This window comes from Castor canadensis, chromosome 11, assembly GCF_047511655.1.
Source record: "Castor canadensis chromosome 11, mCasCan1.hap1v2, whole genome shotgun sequence".
Taxonomy (NCBI): Eukaryota; Metazoa; Chordata; class Mammalia; order Rodentia; family Castoridae; genus Castor; species Castor canadensis.
The window spans coordinates 41,391,297-41,416,494 of record NC_133396.1 but is presented as its reverse complement, the minus strand read 5'-3'; the positions used below and the strand labels follow the sequence as shown (position 1 = coordinate 41,416,494).

At 46.3% G+C, this 25,198-nt stretch overlaps 1 protein-coding gene across 6 annotated transcripts in view; it reads left to right on the top strand.

Annotated features, from left to right (window-relative positions):
* Rhbdl3 (rhomboid like 3) overlaps positions 1-25,198 on the top strand; it is a 50,513-nt gene that overhangs the window by 18,821 nt on the left and 6,494 nt on the right. For 5 of the 6 annotated variants that reach the window (XM_074046370.1, XM_074046366.1, XM_074046367.1 and 2 more), the window contains 4 exons: positions 585-733; positions 2,628-2,740; positions 8,757-8,857; positions 22,493-22,553. In XM_074046370.1, coding sequence (XP_073902471.1) covers positions 585-733; positions 2,628-2,740; positions 8,757-8,857; positions 22,493-22,553 — 424 coding nt within the window. Of the gene's footprint in view, positions 1-584; positions 734-2,627; positions 2,741-8,756; positions 8,858-22,492; positions 22,554-22,638; positions 25,197-25,198 lie in introns of those variants that run through there. The other variant, XM_074046368.1, reaches the window with a different exon arrangement.

Below are 25,198 nucleotides of genomic sequence, written 5' to 3'. Positions count from 1 at the left end.
CTGGGTTTGATCCCCAGTACTGCAAAAAAAAAAGTCCCTTGACAGATGAATGGATGTAAAAGAATGTGCTACATACATACAATGGGATATTACTCAGCCTTTAAAAAGGAACATATGCTACACAGTCACAGGAGAAATACTGTGTGATTCCAATTATATGCTGTACCTGAAGTAGTCAGTTCATGTAGACTGAAAGTCAGAAGAGCCTGGAGGGAGCGGGGAGAATGGGGAATTATTGCTGAATGGGTCCAAAGTTTCAGATCTGCAAGTTCTGTGAACACAAGGTGATAGTGGAATAGCTGAGTGAGTTATTACTAGTGTTAAAATGTCCAACTCCCCCAAGGAAGTGTGGCCAAAGAGACCAGTGTGACCCTTTTGTAACCATGTAGCAAAAGGTCAAACAGAAGTGGGGTGAGGTATGGCTGGATGCTGAGTGGGCGCTGGCTGTGCTGTGGGGTGTCTTTCATTCTCCAAGAGAGGAATAGAGGTGCCTTTTGCAGGGTTCCCTGTGGCAGCATGAGAGGGAGGTCCCTGGGCAGAATTGTGCCTAGTAACAGGTCTCCTCCGTTCTGTGCTTCACCCAGGTTGCCTTTTTCCTCTACAATGGGGTGTCTCTTGATCAGTTTGTGCTGCAGGTGACCCATCCACACTACCTGAAGAACTCACTGGTTTACCACCCTCAGCTCCGAGCACAGGCTTGGCGCTACCTGACATACATCTTCATGCATGCGGGGTGAGTACCTGTCTTCTTTCCGTGCCAGGAGTCTCCACAGAGAAGAGAAATGAGTGGTCCAGCTTGCCTGGGATAAAGTACATACACACATATTACACACATATTTACATATGCATATATATTTGTGTGTGTGTGTATGTTGCTGAGGATTGAACCTAGGGCTTTGCACATCCTAGGCAAGCACTCTACCATTGAGCTATACATCCAGGCCCTGTAATAGAGGTTTTAGTGTATTTTTATTCACTTGGACACAGGATTTGAGATGGATACTTGAAACTCATCTGATACCCAGATATACAAGTCAGTCATTGAGAGTATATGTGAAAGGAAAAAAGAGAAGAAAATGCCGAAAGCCAGCTGTGAGATCAGCACACACATACACAGCATGATTCTATGTATTTGCTAGAGGTAGCTTGAAAATTTGTTCTGCACTTCCTAGTAACCGAGGCAAAGAGGAGGATGTGGTCAGCCACCAGAGTTGTTGTTCATAAGCTATGTGTATGAGTGACCCTATAAGTGAAATAAAGGACTAATTTATTGGAACCACTTTGCATATGTGGTGAGGGTTTTCTGGGGATCTCTGGCAATAATTATAGTTTCTGTTCATAGATCCCCATGGCCACTTTTGGGACTGGGGTGAATTAGCTCTCACTGGTGCCTTCTGCTGCAGGACCTACCAGTTGTCCAAGTGGCCACCCAGGTTCAAGTCCCTTGTAGAGCAGCAGTCTTGGCTAGAGGCTGCTCTTCCATGGCAGAAGCCTGAGTTGGGAAAGCAAACCCCAGACACTAGCATGGTTGTGTCTCCTCCAGCCCCTCCAGAGAAGTGAGGGAGCTCATTGATAGCTTGGGAAAGGCCCCTGGGATTCCTGACCTGAGTAGAAATAGCAAGGGGATCATTCTGGCCCTCAGGTCTCCATCATGCCTGGTTCTCAGCAGAAAGACCCCCATAGTCCAGTTGGGCCTCCAGGCAGGACTGTGCTGACCAGGGCAGGGCTGTGACCCAGGCCAAGACCCAGCCTCCTTGTTAAGTTTTCTGTTACTCCATAGCTTAACTGCCTCCCCACCCCTACCCTCCAGGGAGCTGTCCAAGTGTTGTTGCCTCAGTTTAAATGAGATAATGGATGTTAAAGTGCTTTGTGAACTTGAAAAGCCTATATTGATTGAATAATTAGTAACCTTATGATCTTTTCTGATAATACATGGACTTGACTAAATACAACACTCATTTAGTGACAAGATCTGGCTCCAGATGACTAATAGTAGTGTACAAAGGTAGATATTCATGGGGTAAGAAAACCTGGGGAGCACTGTCTCAGCCATGAGAGTTAGAATGGAGCAGGTCGCTTTTTACCACAGGAAGGAGAAGCTTCCCTTATTAGGCTTAACAGGAAAGCTTTGAATTACTAAGTTAGGAGATCTTTTTGCCCTTGTTTTGAGAACATCTTTGTTTTTCAGTATCATAGCTCTTACAAATAACTTAGAGAGCCAGAATGACCTCAGGGCCTGGTGAATGGAGTAAGTCAGGCAGATCAGAGACCTGTCCAGTAGTCCCAGCCCAGCCACTAACCAGCTGTCTGACTTTAAGCCGGTCACTGCCCCTCTCTGAACCTTCTCACAAGTGACTTTGTTTAGCTGCTAGATTTTGACTGTGGTTAGTCCCTCTTGGGGTGGCAGATGCAGACACTGTCAGTCATTGTATGTGAATTCCTGTCTCAGCTGGAAGGATCATTGTTTCCAAATAGTCTGGCCACATTTTCTTTCCTTTCCCCAGACTGCAAGCCTTTCAAATGCACAGACAGAGTCTTGTTCACTTCCAGATCCCCAGCCTCTTGGTACACAGTGTTTATTGAATGAATGAATGAATGGATGGATGGATGAATGTGGTCTGTTGCAGGATAGAACACCTGGGACTCAACGTGGTCCTGCAGCTGCTGGTGGGGGTGCCTCTGGAGATGGTGCATGGAGCCACCCGCATCGGGCTTGTCTACGTGACTGGTGTTGTAGCAGGTATGAAGATGGGCCTTGTGTTCAAGGTGGATTGGGGGAGACCTTGTGAGTGGGACAAACCCCAGGCTTCTAGGTCACATATAGGATCTTATCACCAAAGTTTAGGTGAATCTCCCAATTCTTGGGAGGCTGGAAGGGGACTGCTACCCTGATAGGAAACAAAGCACAGGATTTGGAACAGGCAGCCTGACCCAGTTTCTACACTGTCATGTTGTAGCTGTGTGGGTTTAGGGAAATTCCTGAAACCCTCCTGATGCTGTCCAGCTCAAAGAAGGAACTAATGAAATCTTCCTGTGGGGTTGTTAGGAGGCTGGAGTGAGGCAGTAAATGAGATAACTATTTAAACTGTGCAGAGAGGTTGCCTAGAGGCATTGAAGGCAAGTCTGAAGCCACGCATCTTCCTGGCCAGGGTAACACCTGAACCCAAAGGGAGAACTTAACTCTGTCCAGATCGGCCACTGTCCCCTTATCTGACCCTCTGAAGACAGTAGTCTGGCCTAGGAGGTAGTAGACTCTCAGTCCATCCTGGAGATGTTGGGTCAGGGTGACTCCACCTGACACCTAGCATAAGCATAGAGGGAAGGTGGAACAAGTGAACTGGGGAGAGCAGAGCAGATTTCTGCAGGATGAGTCTCACCAGTCCAGTTCTGAACACAGGGATCTCCCTAGTGAAGCTTCCAACTTCATTGCTTTTTTTTTTTTTTTCTTTTAAATTTTTTTACAAGGTTTGCTGTCTCAGCTCTTCAGCTTGACAGCTGTGCCCAAGGGAGCTTTGTGTGTATGTTTAAATAAGATCTTAATCCTTCCTGAGTGGCATTAAAGTTGTCATCAGGAGAGCAGGGCAGCTTTGGCCTTGTAAACAACAGGCAGCCTTGATAGTGACAGAAGTAGTTTCAGAAATCAAAGAGGGAAGGGTCCAGCCCTATACTATAGGACTCCTCTGCCAGTTTGTGAACCCGTGGCCTGAGATTCTCCCAGCAGTGTCCTCATCACTCCTGTATGTGGCCAGCACCTTGAACCTTGGACAGCACCCCCATAAACCTTCTCCAAAATCTAGCACCTAGCATGTCCTTAACAAAGGTCTAGGCTTGGGGTGGTGGTAGGAGGTGGCTCAAATGGTAGGGCTCTTACCTAGCAAGAATGAGGTTTCAATCCCTAGTACTGGGGGGAAAAAATATCTAGTGAGCACCTCTGTTCCAAACTTGCTCATCCTCCCACACATCCCTTAGTCCTGACATCTGGGAATTTTTAGCTACATTTTCCATACCTAGATTCCCAGAGTCCCAGATGTTAAATGGCAGGGAACGGGGAAGACACTCGTAACACTTGCAGTTAGTACTCAATTAGATGGGGGTGCCAATAACCTGGAAGGCAGAAATAAGACTCAAAATGACTCAGACCTCACCCAGAACAGATGACACAGTGGGGAGACAGCGTGGGTACCACTCCCCAGTGATGTCAGTGCAGAGTGAGGAGATACAGACACAGCCTCTAAATAGGAGGGCAATGGTCTGCAGCATCCAGCCAAGTGTGTGCCCGGCTCTGCCTGAGTCATTGCTTTAGACCAGAGGGCACTCTGGATACCACATATCATGTCTTTGATCTCCAGGATTGAGTTGATTGATCTGCCTATGCAGTGCCCCCCTCTCTTCCCCCATCCCTCTTCCCAGAGGAGAGCTCATTTACAGAGAACCAAACCTTGACTGGAGAGCCAGTAGTAGTTATCTGTGCCCACCACGGGCAGCTGTATTTAATCCTCATAATTAGCCCATGTGGCAGATGCTACTACTCTCTACCTGGTGCAGAAACAGAACCCAAGGCTTGGGGGCTTTGGGTGTATCTCAGTGGTAGAGTACTTGTTCAATATGTGAAGGCCATATTCAAACCCCAGTCCCACCAAAAAAAATAAATAAAAGTGAAAGCCATGGGTTCAATCCCTGGCACACACAAAATCCAGAAGCCAAGGCTTAGAACAAATGACAAGTGACTTGCTCAAACAGACACAACTCATACATGGTGGAGAGGGGTTCACGCCCAGGCTATGTGACCCCAAACTCTGTCCTGTAAATACTAACATAGTGTGAAGAGAACTAAAAAGTCAGCCTTTTCCTTTGTGCAGATAATTTAATATCAGAAACCAAGGGAGGCCTAATAGATATCTGGCCCTACTCTCTAATTTCTGCCTAGCAAGAGTGTTCCAGATCCAAGTCCATCACATTCTGTAAGGATAGCTGACCTCTATGTAATGCTCCAGGCATGTGATGCCGGGTTTGTGAATGTCATCACTCATGCATCACAACAGTTCTACAAGGTGGGTACTGTCATCCCCATTTTAAAGGCAGTTCAGAGAGGTGAAGTAATTTGTTCAGTTTGCACACCTAACACATGGTAGAATTAGGATAGAACCCTGTGTTTCTAATCAACACTTGGGCCAATATATATCTTACTTATGGCTAACCATGTAAGTACTTTAAAAACCAGTATCTTAATTATATCACCAACCTTTCAATACCAATTATATAAAATATAAGCCATGAACTTATTCAGAACCTGACACCGGTTAGATAATAAATATTTGTATAGTAAATAAAAGGACACGTGAATTAATAAAGTTACATTGCTTAAAGGTAGATGTTCTACCAGTTATTATTTGAATTTTTTTTTTTTTTTTGTGGTACTGGTGTTTGAACTCAGGGCCTACACCTTGAGCCATTCCATCAGCCCTTCTTCATGTTGATTTTTTTTTTTTGTGCTGGGTTCTCAGGAATTATTTGCCCATGCTGGCTTTGAACCGTGATCCTCCTGATCTCTGTCTCCTGAGTAGCTAGGATTACAGGCCAGAGCCACTGGCACCCAGCAGTATATGGATTTTTTTCTGATGGCCAAGGGAGATGTTGGAGAATACCTGCTTAAAACTTTCCAAGCTCACTGAAAATCCTCCAACTCAGGAGGCAGAGATCCGGAGGATCACAGTTTGAAGCCAGCCTGGGCAAAAAGTTCCTGAGACCCTATCTCGAAAAAACCCAATACAAAAATAGGACGTGGTGGAGTGACTCAGGGTGACGTCTCTGACTTCAAACCCAAGTACTGCAAAAAACAAAACAAAAACAAACAAACAAACACTTTCCAAGTTCAAACTACCACAGCTGTGCCTTATGGCAAGGTCACCAATTCATCTGTGTGCTGACATGGACCCAGAATGTGTTTTGGAAAATGTGTGGTCCTGAATAGACCCAGCCCCTTTTTCTGCCAGTGTGCAGAGGAGAGGTGTTCATTCGTTTACTGTTCTCTCCCCACAACCTCCATGGAGTTTGTCCTGGCCTTATAGAACTATCATCCCTGAGGTTCAGAACTTAGTGAAGAGATCCTGCCTAGCCCATGTATCCTGGATGGCCTTTAGTGCTATATTTCTATTAGTCCCAGCCAATCCTTTCAGTTCCCTGCTGATCTACAGGCACCTTAGGAGAGCCTGAGCAGGTGGGTTCAGGTTACATTTAAGATTATGGAAGCAGGATCTGAGCCTCAGCCCCTGAGCCTTTGGCCAAGCCTACAATCCATGAATTCCTGACCTGATAAGAACACTCAAGTTCCCCTCTGCTGGATGGCAAGCTTTGCTCCCCAGGCCCTACTCCCCATCCCCATTCAGCCAGAGTGGATCATGGTTTAGGAGACCCCAGAAAGGTTTCTTTTGAAAAGGGGTTTTCACTGTTGAAAATTTGGAAAGCCATAAACTTCCTCATTTGATAGATGTGAAAACTGAAGCCCAAAGAATCAGGGACATTTGTCCAAGGTCATATAACTGTCCAGCACGCCCCCATTCCATACTGCAGCCATAGTCCCAAGCTGGCCTCTGGCCCAGGGGTCAAGACTCTAAACCATGGGTAGGGTGAGGGAAAGGTCAGTGTTATGCAGGCTTGACCCTGGCAGGGACCCTTCCCTGTCTGGAGGCTGCCCTGGAGCCTCTCAGTCCCTAGTGGACCATGCTGGGGCAGTATAAGGGAGCAGCTTTGCATGGGCCTGTGGGAGGGAAAAGACCAGCCCAGGGAGGCTGGGGCTTCCTCTGTCCAAATGGTAATTAATGAGGAGCTGGACAGCCAGCCCTGAGCAGCCCTGCAATGCAGCCTTCTCAGACAGCCTGCCAGGAGAGCGTGGGAATCCTTTGTCATTCAGATCTGTGTCTGTTTGTTTGCCACCCTGAGGATTTTTTTCCTCTGTTATATATGGCTGACCTTTTGGCTGGGCCATTAAAAAAAAAGAAAACAAAGTTTATCTGACAATAGATCAATACCTAATTAAAGCCAGAGAAAAGGCATGAAAGGGGTGAAGAAGGATTTATAGTTGCCCCAGGAGGGGCGAAGGACTTAGGAGTCTTCAGTTCATGATTGTTCGGGGGTTTTTTCTGAGCGATTTTATCTCCCTTGAGGCCAAGAATTGGTTGAAGAGATCTCTTCTTTAAGGATCTCCTGAACACAGAGCGGGGTGGTGGGGACAGGCAGATGGCTCATGATGTTCTGATAGGGGAATTCTCCATGTCCAGATCTAGATGGTCAGGTGCCCTGGTTCCAGGGCTGGGCTCCCCACTGCTGCAGAACCTGCAGAACTCAGCTCTCTGCCTGTCCCTCCTCTTTCCAGCGGCTAATTGGCTCCTGAGCCTGTGGACATTTTCCAATGGTGGTTCTGCTCACTAACCCAGGCCAGCCACTGCTCACCCTCTGTGCCCTGGGCTCTACCTCCTGGTTATTTTTAGTCTCCTGTATCCTTCTCGGGAGGTCAAAGCATTGATCACACTTAAATAAGACCAGAACAATAAATTTCCCATCTCCTCTCTGCTCAGCTTCCCTCCCAGTACAAAAGTTTGTCATCCCCCAGACCAAGAGCTGTAGACTTCCCTTTTTTCCAGAGACCATGACATCATCTCTCTTTTCCTAGGGACTTTTCAAGGACATTTTTCCTCCAGAGAAAGCCCCCACTTGGGATCCTGTTAGCTGTTTGTGATTTTGCTCACTCAGAAGGAGGTTGGAAGTGGTGCTCAGCAGAGCAGAGGGAGAAGTTGAGAAGGTGGAGGTGACCTCTGTACCTGTGTGGGAAGTGGCTGCTACTGAGGTCAAGAATAAGGGCTTTGGCCAAGAACACAAGTTTGGGGCTGGTGGAATGGCTCAAATGGTAGAGCACCTGCCTAGCAAGTATGAAGCCCTCAGTTCATACCAAAAAATAAAAATAAATTTAAAAAAGTTCACAAGTTTGGGGCTGGGAGTATAGCTCAGCCATAAAGTGCTTGCCTAGCATGTGAGTATGTGGTTCCATACTCAACACCGCGAAAGAAGAGCATGGGTTTTGTGTCAGGCAAGTATGGATTCAAATACTGGTACCCATACTTCCCAGCAGAGAACTCTGGGCTCAGAGCCTTTTCTCATCTCTGCAGTGAGGCTGTTAGTACCTTCCACAAAGGGCAGCCTTGGGGGTAGATGGAGGAATGTATGTGACATACCTGCCCAGGGTCTGACACATAGTGCACCTGTGTGGCAGCTCTTTCTAGGGTAACTGCTGCCAGTTTTGTTGTTGCTGCTCCAAAACCCTGTGTCAGCACAATGTCAGGCAGAGGTGGGGAGGAGAGGCAGATGACCTGGGTCTTAATCTAAAGTTCCACCTTGGCCAAGTCAGACTTTTTGTCTTTTTTGAGACAGGTTCTGACTGTGTAGCCCAGGCCAGCCTCAAACTTGTGATCTTTCTGCTTCCACCTCCTAAGTGCTAGGATTACAGGCATGTACCTCGACACAGGCTCATTTTTCCTTTCTTTGAGCCTTGGTTTCCCATCTGTAAAATGTGAAGGTTGAATCAAGTAGTTCTTTCTGCCATAAACCAGTCCTCTGGGAAATCCACAGGAAGCACCAAGACAATGTGGTATCAAAGGAGGAGAAGATGAAGTGTCTTGCTGTAGAGATTTTTTGCCCAGGTGGCAGGGCCTAGGCTGGGCAGCCAAGTCTGTTCTTGACAATTCTCCATCTTTCTATACCAGGGTCCTTGGCTGTGTCTGTGGCTGACATGACCGCACCTGTCGTGGGCTCTTCCGGAGGGGTGTATGCACTCATCTCTGCCCATCTGGCCAACATCGTCATGGTGAGTGGATCCTGTTCCCTGCATGTCTTCTCGCCTCTCCTTTGCCATCACTGGGCCTGGGCATTCATTCATTGGAGCTGGCCTGTCAAGTGCCAGATAGAACTGACTGGTGGCAGGGTTCATCCATGCTTCTCTCCTCCTTTGCAGGCCCATTTCAACTGGGTCCCTCCCATACCAGTTCATATTTTCTCCAGTCATGGCTTGGCCTGTGAATGTGCCTGTCTCCCTATTTCACCTGTTTCCCATTTAAAATGTGTTAGAATTTAAGCCTGGTGCAGTGCTCAAGCTTGTAATCCTAGCTACTTTGGAGGTAGATATTGGAAGGATCTTGGTTTGAGTCCAGCCTGGGCAAAAAGTTCATGGCTGGGTGTGATGGCATGCACCTGTCATCCCCAGCTAGGAGGATCATGGTCCAGGCTGACCCAGGCATAAAGCGAGACCCTATCTCAAAAATACCCAACACAAAAGAGGGCTGGTAGAGTGGCTCAAATGATATAGTGCCCACCTAGCAAACATGAGGCCTGAGTTCAAATGCCAGTACCACAAAAACAACAAAAAATCAACTCAGCTGGTGGAATGGTTCAAGTGGTAGAGCACCTCCCTAGCAAGCATGAGGTCTAAGTTCAACCCCAAGTACGGCACAAAAGTGTTCATTAAGCCACTAGTATGCATGATCATTAGGATGCAAACAGTTCCTTGTTTGTCATAGATTGTTAAAAGTAACAGGGCCTTAGAGAATATCTCACCCAAATTCTCAAATGGAATTTGTTAAGTGAATTTCCCAAAATCACAATCAGGTTGATTGTAAAATCAAGACTTGAGTCTATGTCTCCTGACAGCCCTTCAAGTGTTGGTCCCTTGTACCAGCTCCTCACGATGACCAGACTCCGTTCCATTTCTCTTGCTTCTCTTCGCCTTTCCCTGAAGGGCAGCACCGTCTGACGGTCAGGAGCGTCGGCAGCATAGTCTGAATCCCAGCTACCACTTAGACGACTTATTGCTTTGTGCCTTGGTTTCTGCATCTGGGAAATGGAATTACATGCATTAAATGAAAGAAATGAGAGAAAATGAAAAGACCTCTTAAGATAAATGTTAATTTAATTCCCTGCCCCTCATAGAAGAGGCTAAGGTAGGCTCAGCTTAGACAGACCTTCAAGGCAAGAAATTGGAATGAGTCTGATGGAAGATGTTGAAGCCCCTTTTTTAGAGGTGGATGGAAAACTCATTGGCAGGGCCTTCTGCCCTGCTTCATGTCCCTGCTGGCCTACAAAACTGCAGGCCTTATACACCAATTCCCCTGTACCTAGCCTAGGGCTCGCCTTGTGTCCCATGCCCACTAAGTTTTGGGGAGGGAAGAAAAGAAGAGGGGGAAGAATGGGAGAAAGGATGGATCTTGCCTCCACTCCCCTCCTCCATCACTGTGTTTCCCCACATGGCAATTATGGGACTGCTCAGTACAGCAGATTTTTAGACAGGGTTTCACTATGTAGCTGAGGCTGGCCTGGAACTTGTGATCCCCTGCTTCAGCCTCCTGAGTACTGGGATCCATGCTTTCTTGGTCAATTCCATTCTCAACTGCCACACTTCCAACACCACCCCTTTTCATCATTGTTCCCTTTGTAAATGGAGAAAGAGACAGAAAGAGGGAGAGAGAGGCAGACACTCCTGAGAGAAGCTCCTGGCCTGAATTCTGGCAACTTCCAGTGAGTGCTTAGAGAGTGTGGGTACAGAAAAGCATGTGTGAATGTGAGTGTGTGTTCGTGCATGTGTGTTTACACACACACAGCTCAGGTGCTGAAAGCTCGAGAGCACAGGGCTGCCCCACATGGCCCTCTTAAATGGGTCATTCTTTATCAGTGTCACATCTTTCCCCAGACACAGCTTTTCCTTTGAATTCTGCTTCCTCCACTCCTCCTCCCCCTGCCCCAATTCCTCTCAGTAGGGATGGAAGTACTGGCCTCTTCCATCGCATTCCCGAAAGATGTGGATGTGGATGTGGAGGGGGGATGAACAGGCACAACGGAATGAGAACAGGGGAGAGAAGAGATAAATAAGAGTTCATAAAGATGTGCTATTCCATGCCTTTGCCCTCTCATGAGAAGCAGCCCAGAAGTTCCCATGGAGAGGATGGCCCACCCAAGATTTAGGGGCAGGGTATGGGGGTCCAGGGAGGTGTGAAAGCAGTTTGGTTCCAGTTTTCACTTCTGCCTGGGCAGACAGCCATGGCCTGTGGCTGTGGTGATGCCCAGTCTGATTGAGACCCCACTACTGCTACAGGAGGGCTCAGAAAGAGACTGAGAGGGCACCAAAGCTTTCAGGAAACAAGTTTATTAAGCAAGCAGGCAGTGACTCAGCAGACTCGAGTCCAAAGGCCGAGCCCCAAGAATAAAGGAGCTTTCCTGTATACCATTTAGAGCAGGTTACAGAAATGGGAGGGGAGGCAGTAACAGATTGTCCTACACATAATCACATGTTATTTCATTGGCTGCTTTAACCTCTGGGGGGAGGTGACCCTTCTCTGGTCTCCAGGTAACATTCCCCACTCTGGTTTTTCTTTGTTTTACTGTAGCCCTCATTAATCTCTCTTCCCCTCTCCCTGCCTTCCTGCCACATTCCCCCCTTTGATGCTCAGACCCACTTCTGGGTCAAAGAGCATCATCTTGATAAAGACCACAGTTCCAGGGGGATTAAGCATGGTAACATCAGGCATGCTTTTAAGACAAGGAACGTTGTCCCTGTTAAGGTCTTGAACCCACCTAGACTTGAGAACTAGCCCTGAATAGGTCACTGGGACGCCATCCCTTTCAGATCTGCACAGGGACACAGGCAGGCTTTTTCATCTTGTTGGTAATCTCTTTAATCAGCTTTTTTTTAATCATCAATCTGTAAACAGCAGCTACTCAGATTGAGAGTATTTTAGGTTATTGTAAACTTAGGGAAGTTAGCCAGTGGGTGAGGTTGGGGCTCCATGTGATTGGAATCTCCTGAGTAGCATCATTATAAACCTTTTGTCCCAAGCAGATCAAGTCCCCTACCAGGGTGGAGAATTGGCCTTTTGGACAGGAGGTACAGTAATTCCCAGTAATAGAAGTTTGTAGGAGCCAAACAGTCCATGGTTGGGGGAATGGTTTCATTAAAGGGCTGTTGTGGGTTTAGTTTTTTTTTGCCTCTCATGTTCAGTGGTCTCCCATATTCATTTCCCTACAAACATCACATGAAATTATATTCAGAGTTTGTGCTATGGACTCAGATAGTGAGAGGAACAGGTTTTTGGTTGGAACTGAGATGGGAAACTCTGTATTTCCTCGTTAAAGGAGTGAAAGGCCTGGTATGAGGAACTCTCATGAGTTATCATGATGAGTTAAAAATGTAGCAAAGTACTGGGATCTGTTTCCTTTTTTATAGATCAAAATGCCAAACTTTTTCCCAACTTCCCAGCCTGTTTCTTTGAGGCTGAAAATAGTGACATGTACAGGGTTACAGGCACCAAGAGTGCAGTTGGGGGTTGCTTCCCTTTTTTGTAAAAGAGCAGCAGTTCCATGTGAGGTATGGACCTCCCCTTTAAGCCAGTTGCCCACTTTTTACAATCCCAACAAGGGCAGTAGAGTTGTTCATAGTAAGCACAACCAGATGTTTCACTGTCATCTTTTGAGCATATATACTTGTCATTTAACCTGTAAGTCCCTTCCCAGGCTAGCCCCCCACAGTTGCCCTAAGGCCCGGTGTTTTCAGCTATTGCAGCACACACATACACAGGTTTGGTGGGGTCATTCATCCAGGTGTGGTTAATGAGCTTCCCAGTGCTGGTGATGCTTTGGACCTCTAGCCATTGCTCTTGAGGGCAGTAGATGGGGTTAAAACAGATATACTGACCATCATGAAAGCACACTGAGTAGGTGGTATTGTTGTGGGTGCATGAACCAACAACTGTGCTTGCACAGGAATAATAAGTTTGGAAAACCAGAGTTTTGGAAATAGCACTCCCTGCTTGGGTAGACCATATACATGAGTTGCAATCCAAAGCATGGGGATCCCCAGGTACAGAGCTGACCAAGATTAGCAAGAAGAAAACACGGAATGGACTCATCCTCAAAGGTGAGATAGATGGCTCCTCAATCTTCCACTGTGCTTAGACTAGTTAGTTTCTGGAGTGACTAGAGCAGGGCTGACATCTCATCGTCCATGGTCTCCTGGGAAGCAGGGTATGATGAGGCTGGGTCAGGGATGCATTTCCATTTGAGTGAAGCTGGCTTTACTCAACTGTGGTGGATCCAGGGAATGATCTCTGCTACTTTAACTGGGGGGTGGGGGGTGGACAAAACAACAACAAAAGGACCCCTGCAGTGGGGCTTTAGCAGTTGAACATTCCATCCCTTTACCCAAACACCATCCCCTGGTTTATAAAGGTGCATGGAAGTTGTCAGGCTAATGGGGAGTCTCTCTCCTACCCAGTCATTGGTTTTTGAGAGTCAACCTGAGGGTTTGCATCTGTTGTTTTAAGGTGGGGTCACCCTTTTTTTTATTTTTTATTTCTTGCAGGCCCTTGAGTAAAAGGGATGGACACCCAAAAATAATTTCAAAAGGGGAGAGACCTGTCCATTTGGTGAGGCCTGACTTAATCCTGAGCAAGGCTATGGGCAGTAATTGATCCCATTGTAGATGGGTCTCCTGGTATAGTTTTTCTAATTGTAATTTTAGAGTCTTGTTTATACTTTTTTTTTTCTGAACTCTGGGGCGCTAGGCCATGTGTAGCTTTTAACTGTACCACCTCAGCTACAAAGGCAGGCCCGTTGTGTGACCCAGTAGACACAGGTATTCTGAATCAAGGGATGATTTTCTTTAACAGGCACCTGGTCACTTCTTGGACTTTCTCAGTCTGAGTGGGGAAGGCTTTTATCCATCTTGAGAAAGTACAGACAAACACCAGCAAATATTGGGGGGTTCTGGCACACAGACTGTACCTTTCACATATTGTCTTATATTGGAGAGCTTGGGGACATAAGAATGCTGGGCCAAGGTGGTCTCGAGAGCTATCTGCCCTGAGTGAGTTCCTTCATGGAACTGCTTGACAAATGTGGGACCCAGTGACTCAGGTATGGCAATGTGACCATCACAAAATTTCCACCATCATTCCGGTAGAAAATTTTCTCCTTAGTCTCAAACCAAGCCTGTCTTGTCAAATATACCATGGGTCCCATTCAGACAAGGGGCACAGAACAAGGCAGCTGCCAATGAGGCTGAGATTTGTCCTCCTGTTCTGAAAAAGGCTGTTCGCTTGACCTCTCTATCAGCCTTTCAGTTTCCCCAAACAGCTGTTGTCTCCCCTCTCTGGTGCCCTTGGCAGTGCATGACCCTACTCACTTAGGGGCCCATACAGCTGTTAGTAATTTTAGGATTCTTTTGTCCATATTTAACACTTTTTTCTCCTGAGTTAATTAGCCCTTTTCTTTATATATGGCTCCATAGACATGAATGGTAATGAAGGCATATTTAGAGCCTGTATGCCGGCAAAATGAGTCCAGATGGCTAATGGATGGGCTGGTCAATCAAGTCTGGCCAGCTGGAGAACATCTCATCCATAATCTCTAAACAGTCGTGCTCTGGTGGGCCTGAATTAACAGGTAATTCAGGGTGGCTGGGTTTAGAGTCTTAACAACCTCTCTCTAGCCAGACATGTGGGTTTTCACATAACATGTTTTGATATTTGGCCATTCAAGAGTTTAAGCAATAATTTTCTTTATATTCCATGGGAGTCAAAACTGTGAGTTCTTGTCCTAAAGTAAGTTTGTCTGCTTCAGCCACCTAGATGGCAGTGGCTGCCAGGGCACACAGGCAGGGCAGCCAGCCTCAGGAAACTGTGCCAAGTTGCTTAGATAAATAGGCCACCAGGCAGTGTCAGGAACCTAGCAGCTAGGTCAAAACTCCTACAGCTCCCAGTCTCTCAGGTACATATAGGAAGAAGGCTTTATCACATCTGGCAGGCCCAGAACAGGGGTGTTTGTGAGTGCCCTCCTAATTATTTTAAAGAACTTTTCTTGCTCTTCTCCCCATACCATTGGTTTCTGTTCTCTCCCCTTTGTGGTTTTATAAAGGGTTTTTTTCCAAAAGAGAATAAATGGGGATCCAGATCCAGCAGAAACCTGCAGCTCTGAGAAATTTTCTAATCTGTACAGTGGCACATAATGGGGGGGAAGCGGAGACTCCTCGGGGTCCCCCACTAATATGGGTTTCTCTGGCTTTTTACATTTTTCCCTGTACTTGGAAGCTGCTGCCACCTAGCTACCTTACAAGCTTTCTCTAGGTGAGGCTTTAGCCATGGGGCTGATGAGGACTGCATCCTGCCAGTAATCAATACAAGGAACCATCTGGGTGTTCCAGGCTCTACTACAACCACTTCAAAAACTCTATTGACTATGACCTTATCTGATCACCCTTACGAGGACCATGGCACACCAAAAGCAGACCAGTCTATTTCACAGAAGGTCCTATGCTTGCCAGGAGTCAGTTTGACCCTGTAATCTCCATTAAATCCCTTTTTAAAGTTGTAGGGGGTGTTCTTACTCTGACCTCCTCCCATTCCTCCCGTTGTTAGACATCTAGACAGAGACAGAGACAAAGACAAAGACAGAAGGGATGAGGGCTGTGGAGAGGAGGTAAGAGGTCCTCCTCTCTGGCACACAGTGGAAAACAAATAACACCACTCACCTTGTCTGTCTCTGGCCACTCCCCTCTCATGGATTTAGGCATCTCTTGGCCATGGTAAGTTTGTATAAGCCCCAGACCGGAGGCCCTGTTAGGGCTTACCCCAGATCATACGAGTTCGCCATGAACCCATGGATTGGTACTCCACACTTGCTTTGTAACCAGGCTATGTCTCAGGCTCACACTCCCAAACAGCATAGTACCTCTACCCCACTCCCTGAACTTGAAAGACACAATTTTACCCCAAAAAGGGCAGTTACTAGGGTGCATTTTGAGAGTTGATTGGACTCCCCTTCTGCCTCCTCAGTCAGGCCTGAATTTGAGCTTGGGTTCTTACCAGTCTGATGAGACTCCCAGGTTGGTTTCTGAGCCTTTCCAGGTTTCTTTGTGCAACCGGACCTCACCTCCTTGGCTCGCCAGTAGACAGGCTCCCTCCCCTGGATCAACGTGGTCCAGTGGTGCCTGGCAGGGGAGTCTCTCCCAGTAGGTTGAGGACGCTGGGCTGGTGACAAGTAGGTGAAAACACCACCCTCCAAATCCCAGGCGGGCCTCCAGAAATGTGGCAGGAGGGTTCAGACAGAGATTGAGAGGGCACCAAAGCTTTTGGGAAGCAAGTTTATTAAGCAAGCAGGCAGAGACTCAGCAGACTCGAGTCCAAAGGCTGAGCCCCAAGAACAAAGGGGGCTTTCCTTATATACCATTTAGAGCAGGTCACAGAAATGGGGCGGGGGAATAACAGCTTGTCACATATTATTTCACTGGCTGCTTTAATCTCTGGGGTGAGGTGACCCTGCTCTGGTCTCCAGACAACATTCCCTAACTCCAGTTTTTCTTTGTTTCACTGTACCACTCATTAGTCTCTCTTCTACCTCCCTGCCTTCCTGCCACAGTGCCTTCCCGCCACAGTGCCTTCCCAGAAGCAAGTGACTTTCCCTGCATACTGGGAGCTGTGCAGGCCCCAGAGTCTGACATATGAGTAGCCTTCCCTAGAAAGTTATGTGGTGCTTGTTGATGGTGAAGAAACCTCTTTTTCTTACTAGATCAGTCAGTTTCCTTTTGTTAAGAGACCACCTTTATCCAAATTAACTCAGTGCTCAGATTTTCAGGGATGCATTGGGTGGACCCATATGAAATTGCCATTTCTGTAGCCCAGGGGTATTTAAATAATATTATCCATTTCATATGGTTCAACCTAATAGATACACTTACACTACTGTCTTCAATTCCAAAATGAAGATTTGGGGTGTGTTGTGTTTGTGCATAATATAGAACCTCATCAGAGCAGAAGACATGGATTATACAACCATGGATTACACAATAAAAAATATGGATTTGAGAACTGGTGTCACCATCTTAATGACTGAGTCTGTTACCTTCAACTTCTAGGATCCCTATAGCTCTCATCTGTAATCCCATCTTCACAAGGGGATTGTTAGGAACACAGAAAAAGGGCTGGCAGAGTGACTCAAGTGGTAGAGCTCCTGCCTATCAAGTATGAGGCCCTGAGTTCAAACCCCAGTACTTCAAAGCAAAAACTTTTTTAAATTCCAGGTGTGGTGGTACACACCTGTAAACTCAAGTACTTGGGAGACAGAAGTAGGAGGATCATGGTTTGAGGTCAGCCCAAGCAAAGGTAGCTTGAGACCCTATCTAAAAATCAAATCAAACTGAAAATCAAAATGTTTGGGGAAATGGCTCAAGTGATAGAGCACTTGCCTAGCAAATGTGAAGCCCTAAGTTCAATCCCCAATACTGAAAAAAAAAGTCTTTTTTTTTATGGTGGAACTGGTGTTTGAACTCAGGGCTTCACACTTGCAAAGCAGGGACTCTGCCACTTGAGCCATACCTCCAGTCCATTTTGCTGTTATTTCTGAGATAAGGTCTCTCAAACTATTTGCCTGGGATGGCTTCGAACCATGATCATCCTGATCTCAGCATCCCAAGTAGTTAGGATGAGCTGCCTGTGCCTGGATGTTTTATTTTTATGTAAAAAACACATTGAGTTTCAGAAAGCTCATGGTTTTCTTCAAAGTATTAAGGTCAGAAAATATTTCAATGAAAGATCTGGGTTGCAAAAAGACCTTCAATGAAGACGTTTTATTTTAGACACTGGAAATACAAAGATCCCAATAATTGAATAATTTATTAATTGCCTTTTGCTGGGGCCTGTAGGCCGCAGTTCCATTTTTAAATATACAAAATATTTACTTACACTTTGCTCTGTGTGGTAGATGTTTTCCTAATATATTTGAGATCTGAAATTTTGCAGATTGAACTAGATGATCAAAGCACAAGAAAGAAAGTTGTCTAAAAGACACCAAAGATCTGTTGTAAGGTTTATGTAATGTAATTCATGAAAATCCTTTTATAGAACAGGTAATCACTCCCTGACTTATCTATGTCTTGCTTTCATGTTTCCTGTGTTGGGTTTTCTTGAAGTTTTTTGGCAAGAAATGGTTTCTACCCAGCATATATAAAGCTATAATGGAATGGAATCTCCCTGCTTGAGTTTCAGCTTCTCTCTCTCTCTCTCTCTCTCTCTCTCTCTCTCTCTGAATTGAGCAAATGTGTACTAGACAACTCTCGATCATCTCTACCAGCCTGTGAGCTCTTAACTGCTTGGCTTGGTTTAGCAGGATGCTGAGAGGACTTGTTCTGGGCTTGTTTGCTGTGGCTGAGTTACTGTCTTATCATGTGAGGCTCTGGAAGAGAATGAAATTAAAGGGCCTACAGAGGTCTGTGTTCCCCAGAGGCCCATAGGCCTTCCACATTTATAGCAGCAGCAGTACCAGCTGTGTGTGAGGTTTTTTCCCTTCTCTCCTGGTGTTTCACTGCACTTGTTTTATTGGAGGAATTAATGGGTCGGGGAAAATAAGGCAGCTGGTGGGAAGGGGTGACTTTCTAGGTTAACACCTTAGCTGCAGAGAGAACTTCATTTACTGGCATCCAGACAGCTTTGGGGACAGCTGGGTAGATGATGGCAGATGGAATGTGACCCTGTCTTTGAAGGGTGGTGGACAGAACCCTGCACTGAGTCCTTGAACTAGCTCTCCTGGATCCTTAGTTTCTTCTTCACTGAAGTGTGGAGTAGAGGATTGGACTGGATCAACTTGACAAACTCCAGTACTTCCAGCTAGGGTCCAGGCAGGTTTGAAAACTCATGAAGCTGGCCTGAGAAGTGCTGTGATAAAACTGGAGCTCCCTCGCTCTCCTAAGGCCATTTAGATGCCAAATGTTTTGTATTTTGATTCAGGTTCTTATATTCCAGGCTGGCCTGGAACTCACTGTGTAGCCCAGGTTGGCCTTGAATCACAACTGTATTGCCCCTGCCTCCCAAGTGCTGGGATTACAGGCATGTACCATCATGCTGGCTTCGTATTCCAAAAGTTTAAAGACACTCTAGAGGGTGAACCCATCATATTTGCTCCAGGTCTAAATACTAATATTAGACATTTATGTGATACCCACCATATGCCAGGAGTTAGTACTTTATGAATATTAATTCATTTCATCCTTAAAACCACCCAATGACATAGGTAATCAACAGGTAGTGTTATTATCTCAAATTCACAAAAGAGGACACTAGAGAAAAAGGAATTCTGGAGGCCAGGTGCCATGGCTCATGCCTGTAATCCTAGCTACTTGGAAGGGTGACATCAGGAGGATCCAGGTTGGAGGCCATTCCAGGCAAGTAGTTCCTGAGGCCCCTTCCAAAATAACCAGAGCAAAAAGGACTGGAGGTGTGGCTCAAGTGGTAGAGTGCCTGCTTTGCAAGCATGAAGCCGGGTTCAAACCCTAGTCCCCTCCACCCCCTTAAAAAAAAAATAATTAAAGGAATTCTGAGCCATGCAATGGATGGCTGACCCAGACCAAAATTATGGATGGATCTGAATGGAGGCAGTGGATCCGGCTAAGAGAGGACATTCTAACTTACATTGTCTGATTACAGCTCAGGATACAGTGCTCAGGGCATAGAAAGAGATACTGCCTGCAGATATAATATTCAGAGAGTTTTATGAGGAACAGGATATTAGAAGTGTTCTGTATCCCTTCTGTTTGTAACTACATGTAACAAAATTTATCATCTTATCAATTTCTTTTTGGTGCTGGGGAGCAAACTCATGGCTTTATAGATACTAGGTTCTACCACTGAGCTGCCCCCTCCCAGCCCCCTTCTGAACCATGTCACATATGTTGAGTTCAGTGGTATTAGGTACACTTTTATTGTCCTGCAGCCACCTCCACCATGTTGTCTCCAGAACTTCTTCATCTTCTCAATCTGAAATTCTGTACCCATTAAACACTAAGTCCCCATATACTCCTCCCCCAGCCCCTGACAACCACCATTCTAATTTTTTTTTGGCAGTGCTGGGGAATAAACCCAAGGCCTTTTCCGTGTTAGGTAAGCACTGATACTGAGCTGTATTCCCAGCCCCACCATTCTACTTTCTGTCTCCGTAAATTTGACTACTCTATGTACCTTGTCGTGTGTGTGTGTGTGTGTGTGTGTGTGTGTGTGTGTGTGTGTGTGTGTGTGTGTGTGGTGTGTGTGTGTTTGTGACTGGAGTTTGAACTCAGGACTTCATGCTTGTAAAGCAGTGGCTCTTCCTGTTGAGCCACACCTCCAGGCTATTTTGCACTGGTTATTTTATTTATTTACTTATTTATTTAGTGGTATTGGGGTTTGAACTCAGGGCCTACACCTTGAGCCACTCCACCAGCCCTTTTTTATGATGGATTTTTTTGAGACAGTCTCTCCCAAACTGTTTGCCTGGACTGGCTTCAAACTGTGATCCTCCTGATCTCTGCCTCCTGAGTAGATAGGATTATAGGTAGAGCCACTGGTGCCTGGCTTGCTTTTGTTACTTTGGAGATGGGTCTCACTGTTTGCCCAGGCTAGCCTTGAACCTTGATCCTCCCAATCTCAGCCTCTCAAGTAACGAGGATTATAGGCATAAGCTACCAGCACACAGTGTGCACTTGTCTTTTTGTAACCAGCATGTTTTGCTTAGCATAACATCAGAGTTCGTCCATGTTGTGGCATGTGAAAGAATTTCCTTTTTAAGACTGAATAATATCCCATTATGTGTGTGTGTGTGTGTGTATGTGCATATACATAATGCATTTTGTTTCTGCATTCACCTATCCATAACCACCTTCTGACTATTACAAATACTGCACTATGAACATGATTCTCACTTTTAAGGGATAATTAAGATCCATGGGCATTGTGGTGTGTTCCTGTAGTGCCTGCTTCTCAGGAAGCTGAGACAGGAGGATCACTTGAAGCTTGAGTAATATAGACTCCAACTCAAAACAAACAAACAAACAGGAAGACCCAGCCTTGAAAACAATATCAGGAAGAACTTTCCAGTGTTGAGAGCTCCTCCCAGGACCTCCCCAGGAGGTAGTGAGCTCCCCTTCACAGGGCTGAAGGGCCATCTTGTTGGCAACCTGGGGGAGGTACCCATCCTCAGAAGAGGTGGCCCATTAGGGAATTCCCCAGGTTCTTCCATCTGCAGGCTTCAGCCTGGAGAGGAGCTGAGGGCTGCCCACCAACAACCAATTGAGCTACCTCACATGGTGTTGCTGGGTCCAGGAGAGGCACTGACTCTCTGTACCCTGACTCTTGAAGAGGTTCCTCTGTGGACAGACACCAGCTGGAATGGCATTGTCATGCCATCTGTTTCTGTCAGCAAGCTCTTTATTACGCACCTACAGAGGGGCTGAGTGTTGCTCACCTCACCCTTTGCGAAGAAAGGCTTGTTGGTTGGTGTGAAAGAGGAGGAGGTGGCAGAAGCCCAGAGCTGTGAGGATAACTCCCTCTTTTTGGCAGCTTCCCCATGTCCTGCTTGCTCCACTGACACCTTCATAGACAGTATTGTGATCCCAGTAATCTGGCCACTGTAAGGTTCAACACATGTTGCTGCAACCTCAAAGGAGTGTGAGCTCTGCCCTGGAGTGGGCCCTGGCAGCCAGTGGAGGCAGATTGGATAGGTGAGAAGGAACAGATGTTCCCTGGCAGTGCCCAGTTGCGTCCTTCTTTGGGGCTGATGTGTTCTAGGAAGATCCCAGGTTCCTGTCTTTGTGTTCATCTGTGTAAGCAGAAGAGTGCTTTGAGTGCACCACCCAGACTCCTCAAAGGAGACCTGGGACAAAGTCTTTTGTAAAGTAAAAAATCCTTTTCTTAGGTGAATAATTGTATTCTATTTATCTGCTTTGGAGGTTCAGAGTTTCTAGGGGAGACAGATTTGTTTGAAGGCCATCTGGCCTACTCCCTCCCTGATGCCTGATTCTTCTCTAGAGCATTCTCTCTGAGCCATGAAATCCCTGTTTGGAACCTCAGTCATGGGAAACTCACAACCATCACCCCGCCACATATACACACACACACACACACACACACACACAATGGATCATTCCATCTTTGAACCGTTCTGCCTATTACAAATGGAAACTTGCCTTCAGCTAAAAAAATCTGACATTTTCCTGGTATTGACTCACTTGATGCTTGATAACAATGAACTTGACCCCTAAGTCTTTGGGCAGAAAGATCCTGGTTTCCTCATAAGAAGAATTTTGAGTTCTCTTATCACCCTGATGGTCTCCTTTAACTTTGCTTGGTGCTGCCCCGCATTCCTTGTCAACAGGAAGACACAACAGTTGATGCAACTCAGGTATTATCCATCCAGGAAGGGAGGTGGGCTATCCTCAGAGTTGATATTCTCTGCCCCTGTTGGTGCAGCTCAAGAGCTTTTATGACAGGGATAAACTTAAGATTGCCCCAAAGCAATCATATTCTGCTACTGAGCCCCAACTCTCTCATTCAGGACTTCATGGAGGTAGTTAAATGTCAGGTATTCTTAAGCAAAATACACCTGCAGGGGAGTGGCCCTGATCTGGAACTAACAGAACTCTCTCCTTTTTCTCTAGAACTGGTCAGGCATGAAATGCCAGTTCAAGCTACTACGGATGGCTGTGGCCTTAATCTGTAGTAAGTACTGATGGGGCAGACTGGAGGGGGAAAGCCTGGCACCCAGTTCTAGGGATACAGAGATGGCACTGTTCTTGCCTTTCAGAGACTTGTGGTCAAGAAAAGGAAGTGAGGCACGTCAGTAATGAGGCCACAAGATGGGGATGTTGTGAGAAAACCTATTCCTCCACACTGCTTCTTAACTCTTCTTCATCTTGTTATGGACATAAAATATGCAAACAGAAAAGTGTTCAATGACCAGCATCCAGCTCAAGAAAATGACTTCATGGCCTTTGGGTCATGGAGTTGATTCTTTCAGATTCCCTGTTGAAAGTCAGCAACCCCTTCCTCAGAATATGTGCATTCTGTGTGTGCACATACACATACACACATGCACACATTAAAACTTACAGTTTTAGCAGATTCACAAACTGACTAATCTATGAACCATGGTGTGGTAAGGCACTCGTTGAAGAGCTGATCTCTGCCTGCAGAGATCATTTGTGTGTTAAAGGCAAGCAGGTGTTCAGAAGGCATCCCAGGTGCAGGAGGGCATGTCAGGCACAGGTACCATGAGAATAAAGAGAGAGAGGTAGGTGAAGGATCATTGCCAGCAAGGGGACTAGCAAAACTGATGAATGAAGCTTGGGACTGTGTATGGCTGTGACAAGAGGTACGCAGCATGGTGGCAGACACTTGTAATCCTAGCTACTCAGATGAAAGCAGGAGGCCAGGCAGGAGAACCAAGAGTTCAAGGCCAGTCTGGGAAAAGTTAGGGAGACCATATCTCAAAAACAAAAAGACTGGAGGTATGGCCCAACTGGTAGAATACTTAAGGCCCTGGATTCAGAAAAAAAAAAAAAAAAAGATGCAGCTTGTGAAATCACAGAAGTCAGGTGGTGATGGTTTTAGAGGTGAAGGAAGCCCATAGATGGTGGCTCACACCTGTAATCTTAGTTACTTAGGAGGCTGAGATCAGGAAGATCATTGTTCTAGGCCAGCCCAGGCAGATAGTCCTTGAGACCACCCCCCGCATCTCCAAAATAACCAGTGCAAAATGGACTGGAGGTGTGGCTCAAGCAGTAGAGCACCTGCTTTATAAGCAGAAAGCCCTGAGTTCAAACCCCAGTTGTACAAAAAAAAAATGCAAAGGAAAAAATACATATATATCCTCCTGAACACACCAGGAGGACTTTCACCAAGAAAGCTATTGGAAGATTTGAAGTATAGGAAGACAAGTTGCAGTGTAGAGAATGGGTTAGAGGGGAGTTGTGAGACCAGAGGCTGCTGAACTCAACCTGAGAAGGAGAGATGGATCTGAACAGAGGCAGTGAAGACAGAAGGATGAACACCACCTCTCCTCTAGTCCTCAGAACACACCTAAGAAGAGGGCATCCTTAGGCTCAATTCCCAGGTAGAAAGTTGAGCTTCAGAGTATTAGCCTCCTTGTTCAAGGCCACCAAGCTAAAGGGAGATAAAGCCAGAACATAGAACCAGTTTGTGCCATTTCTAAGGGCCAACACTTCAGTCAAACTCCTTGGCTTTCTCAGCCTGGATCAGCCACCTACTATGGGGATAAGAGGAAGACTGAGGCAGAGCAAACTGGGATGTGGGGATCAGGCCTGTAAGGGCTTTACTCTGATTCACTTCCACATTCTTTGCCTCATGGCTGTTGCAAAATTGAGTCTGCCCTGACCCACTGTTGGGCCCTCTGGATCTGTTTCGTGGATGGGATTGGATCTCTAATTACAGAGAGGACTTTCCAGCCTTAAAATCCATGCGCTGTTTGAGCCAGGGCAGCAGGGGACAGGAAGTGGGGCAGGGTGAACAGAGCTGCCATATCTGTTCAGACTCTGCTTTTTGTCTGCTTTGGAAGAAGGAGAGTGGAATGAGTCTCACTATTTATAAAAATCCAACTCTAAAAATCATTAAAATTAAAATACTACCTGGTCTGGCCTTGAACTGTGATCTTCCCAATCTCAGCCTCCCAGATAACTAGGATTACAAGCGTGAGCCAGTTCCATTCTTTCTTTGCTCTCCATCCCTTCCTTCCAACCACAAAATCACAGGGTTTTCTAACGGTTTTGAGATAATTCATGGAAACACTATAGATTGCCAAGTGCTAGGCACTTGTTGAAATTGTGGTCATGTTTACCAAAGCTGCCTGGTACACTGAGGCTGAGACTCAGTGGGCAGATGAGGAAACTGAGACTCCCAGGACTCAGCCATGACCACAGAGGTACAAGAGCCTTTGGGCAGAGCTGTCCCCTCTGCCAGGAATGCCCTTTTCAGGGTCTTCTCCTGAAAAGGCTCCTTCAATACCCAGATCACAGGTCAAATGTTTCCGCTTGAGGCAGGGGTGTGGGGTCCTACCTAACTCTCCAAACAAAGAGTCGCCTCCTTATGCCAAGCATTGATTTTGGAGCACCTGTTTTTCTCCATGTCTGTATCTCTTAATGAAATTGTCTTATGTATATAGTCATTTACTGGTTTATTGCCAGACCCTGTAAGCTCTAGAACAGTTTTATCTGTCTTCTTGATTACTGTGTCTCCAGTGCATATATGGCACTTGGCCTCATGACAGTGAATGAATTAGTGGGTGGCTGGGTGGCTGGAGTGCAAGCCTCTCCCCAGCTCCTGTTCAGAACCCTCCTGTGATGTCTCTA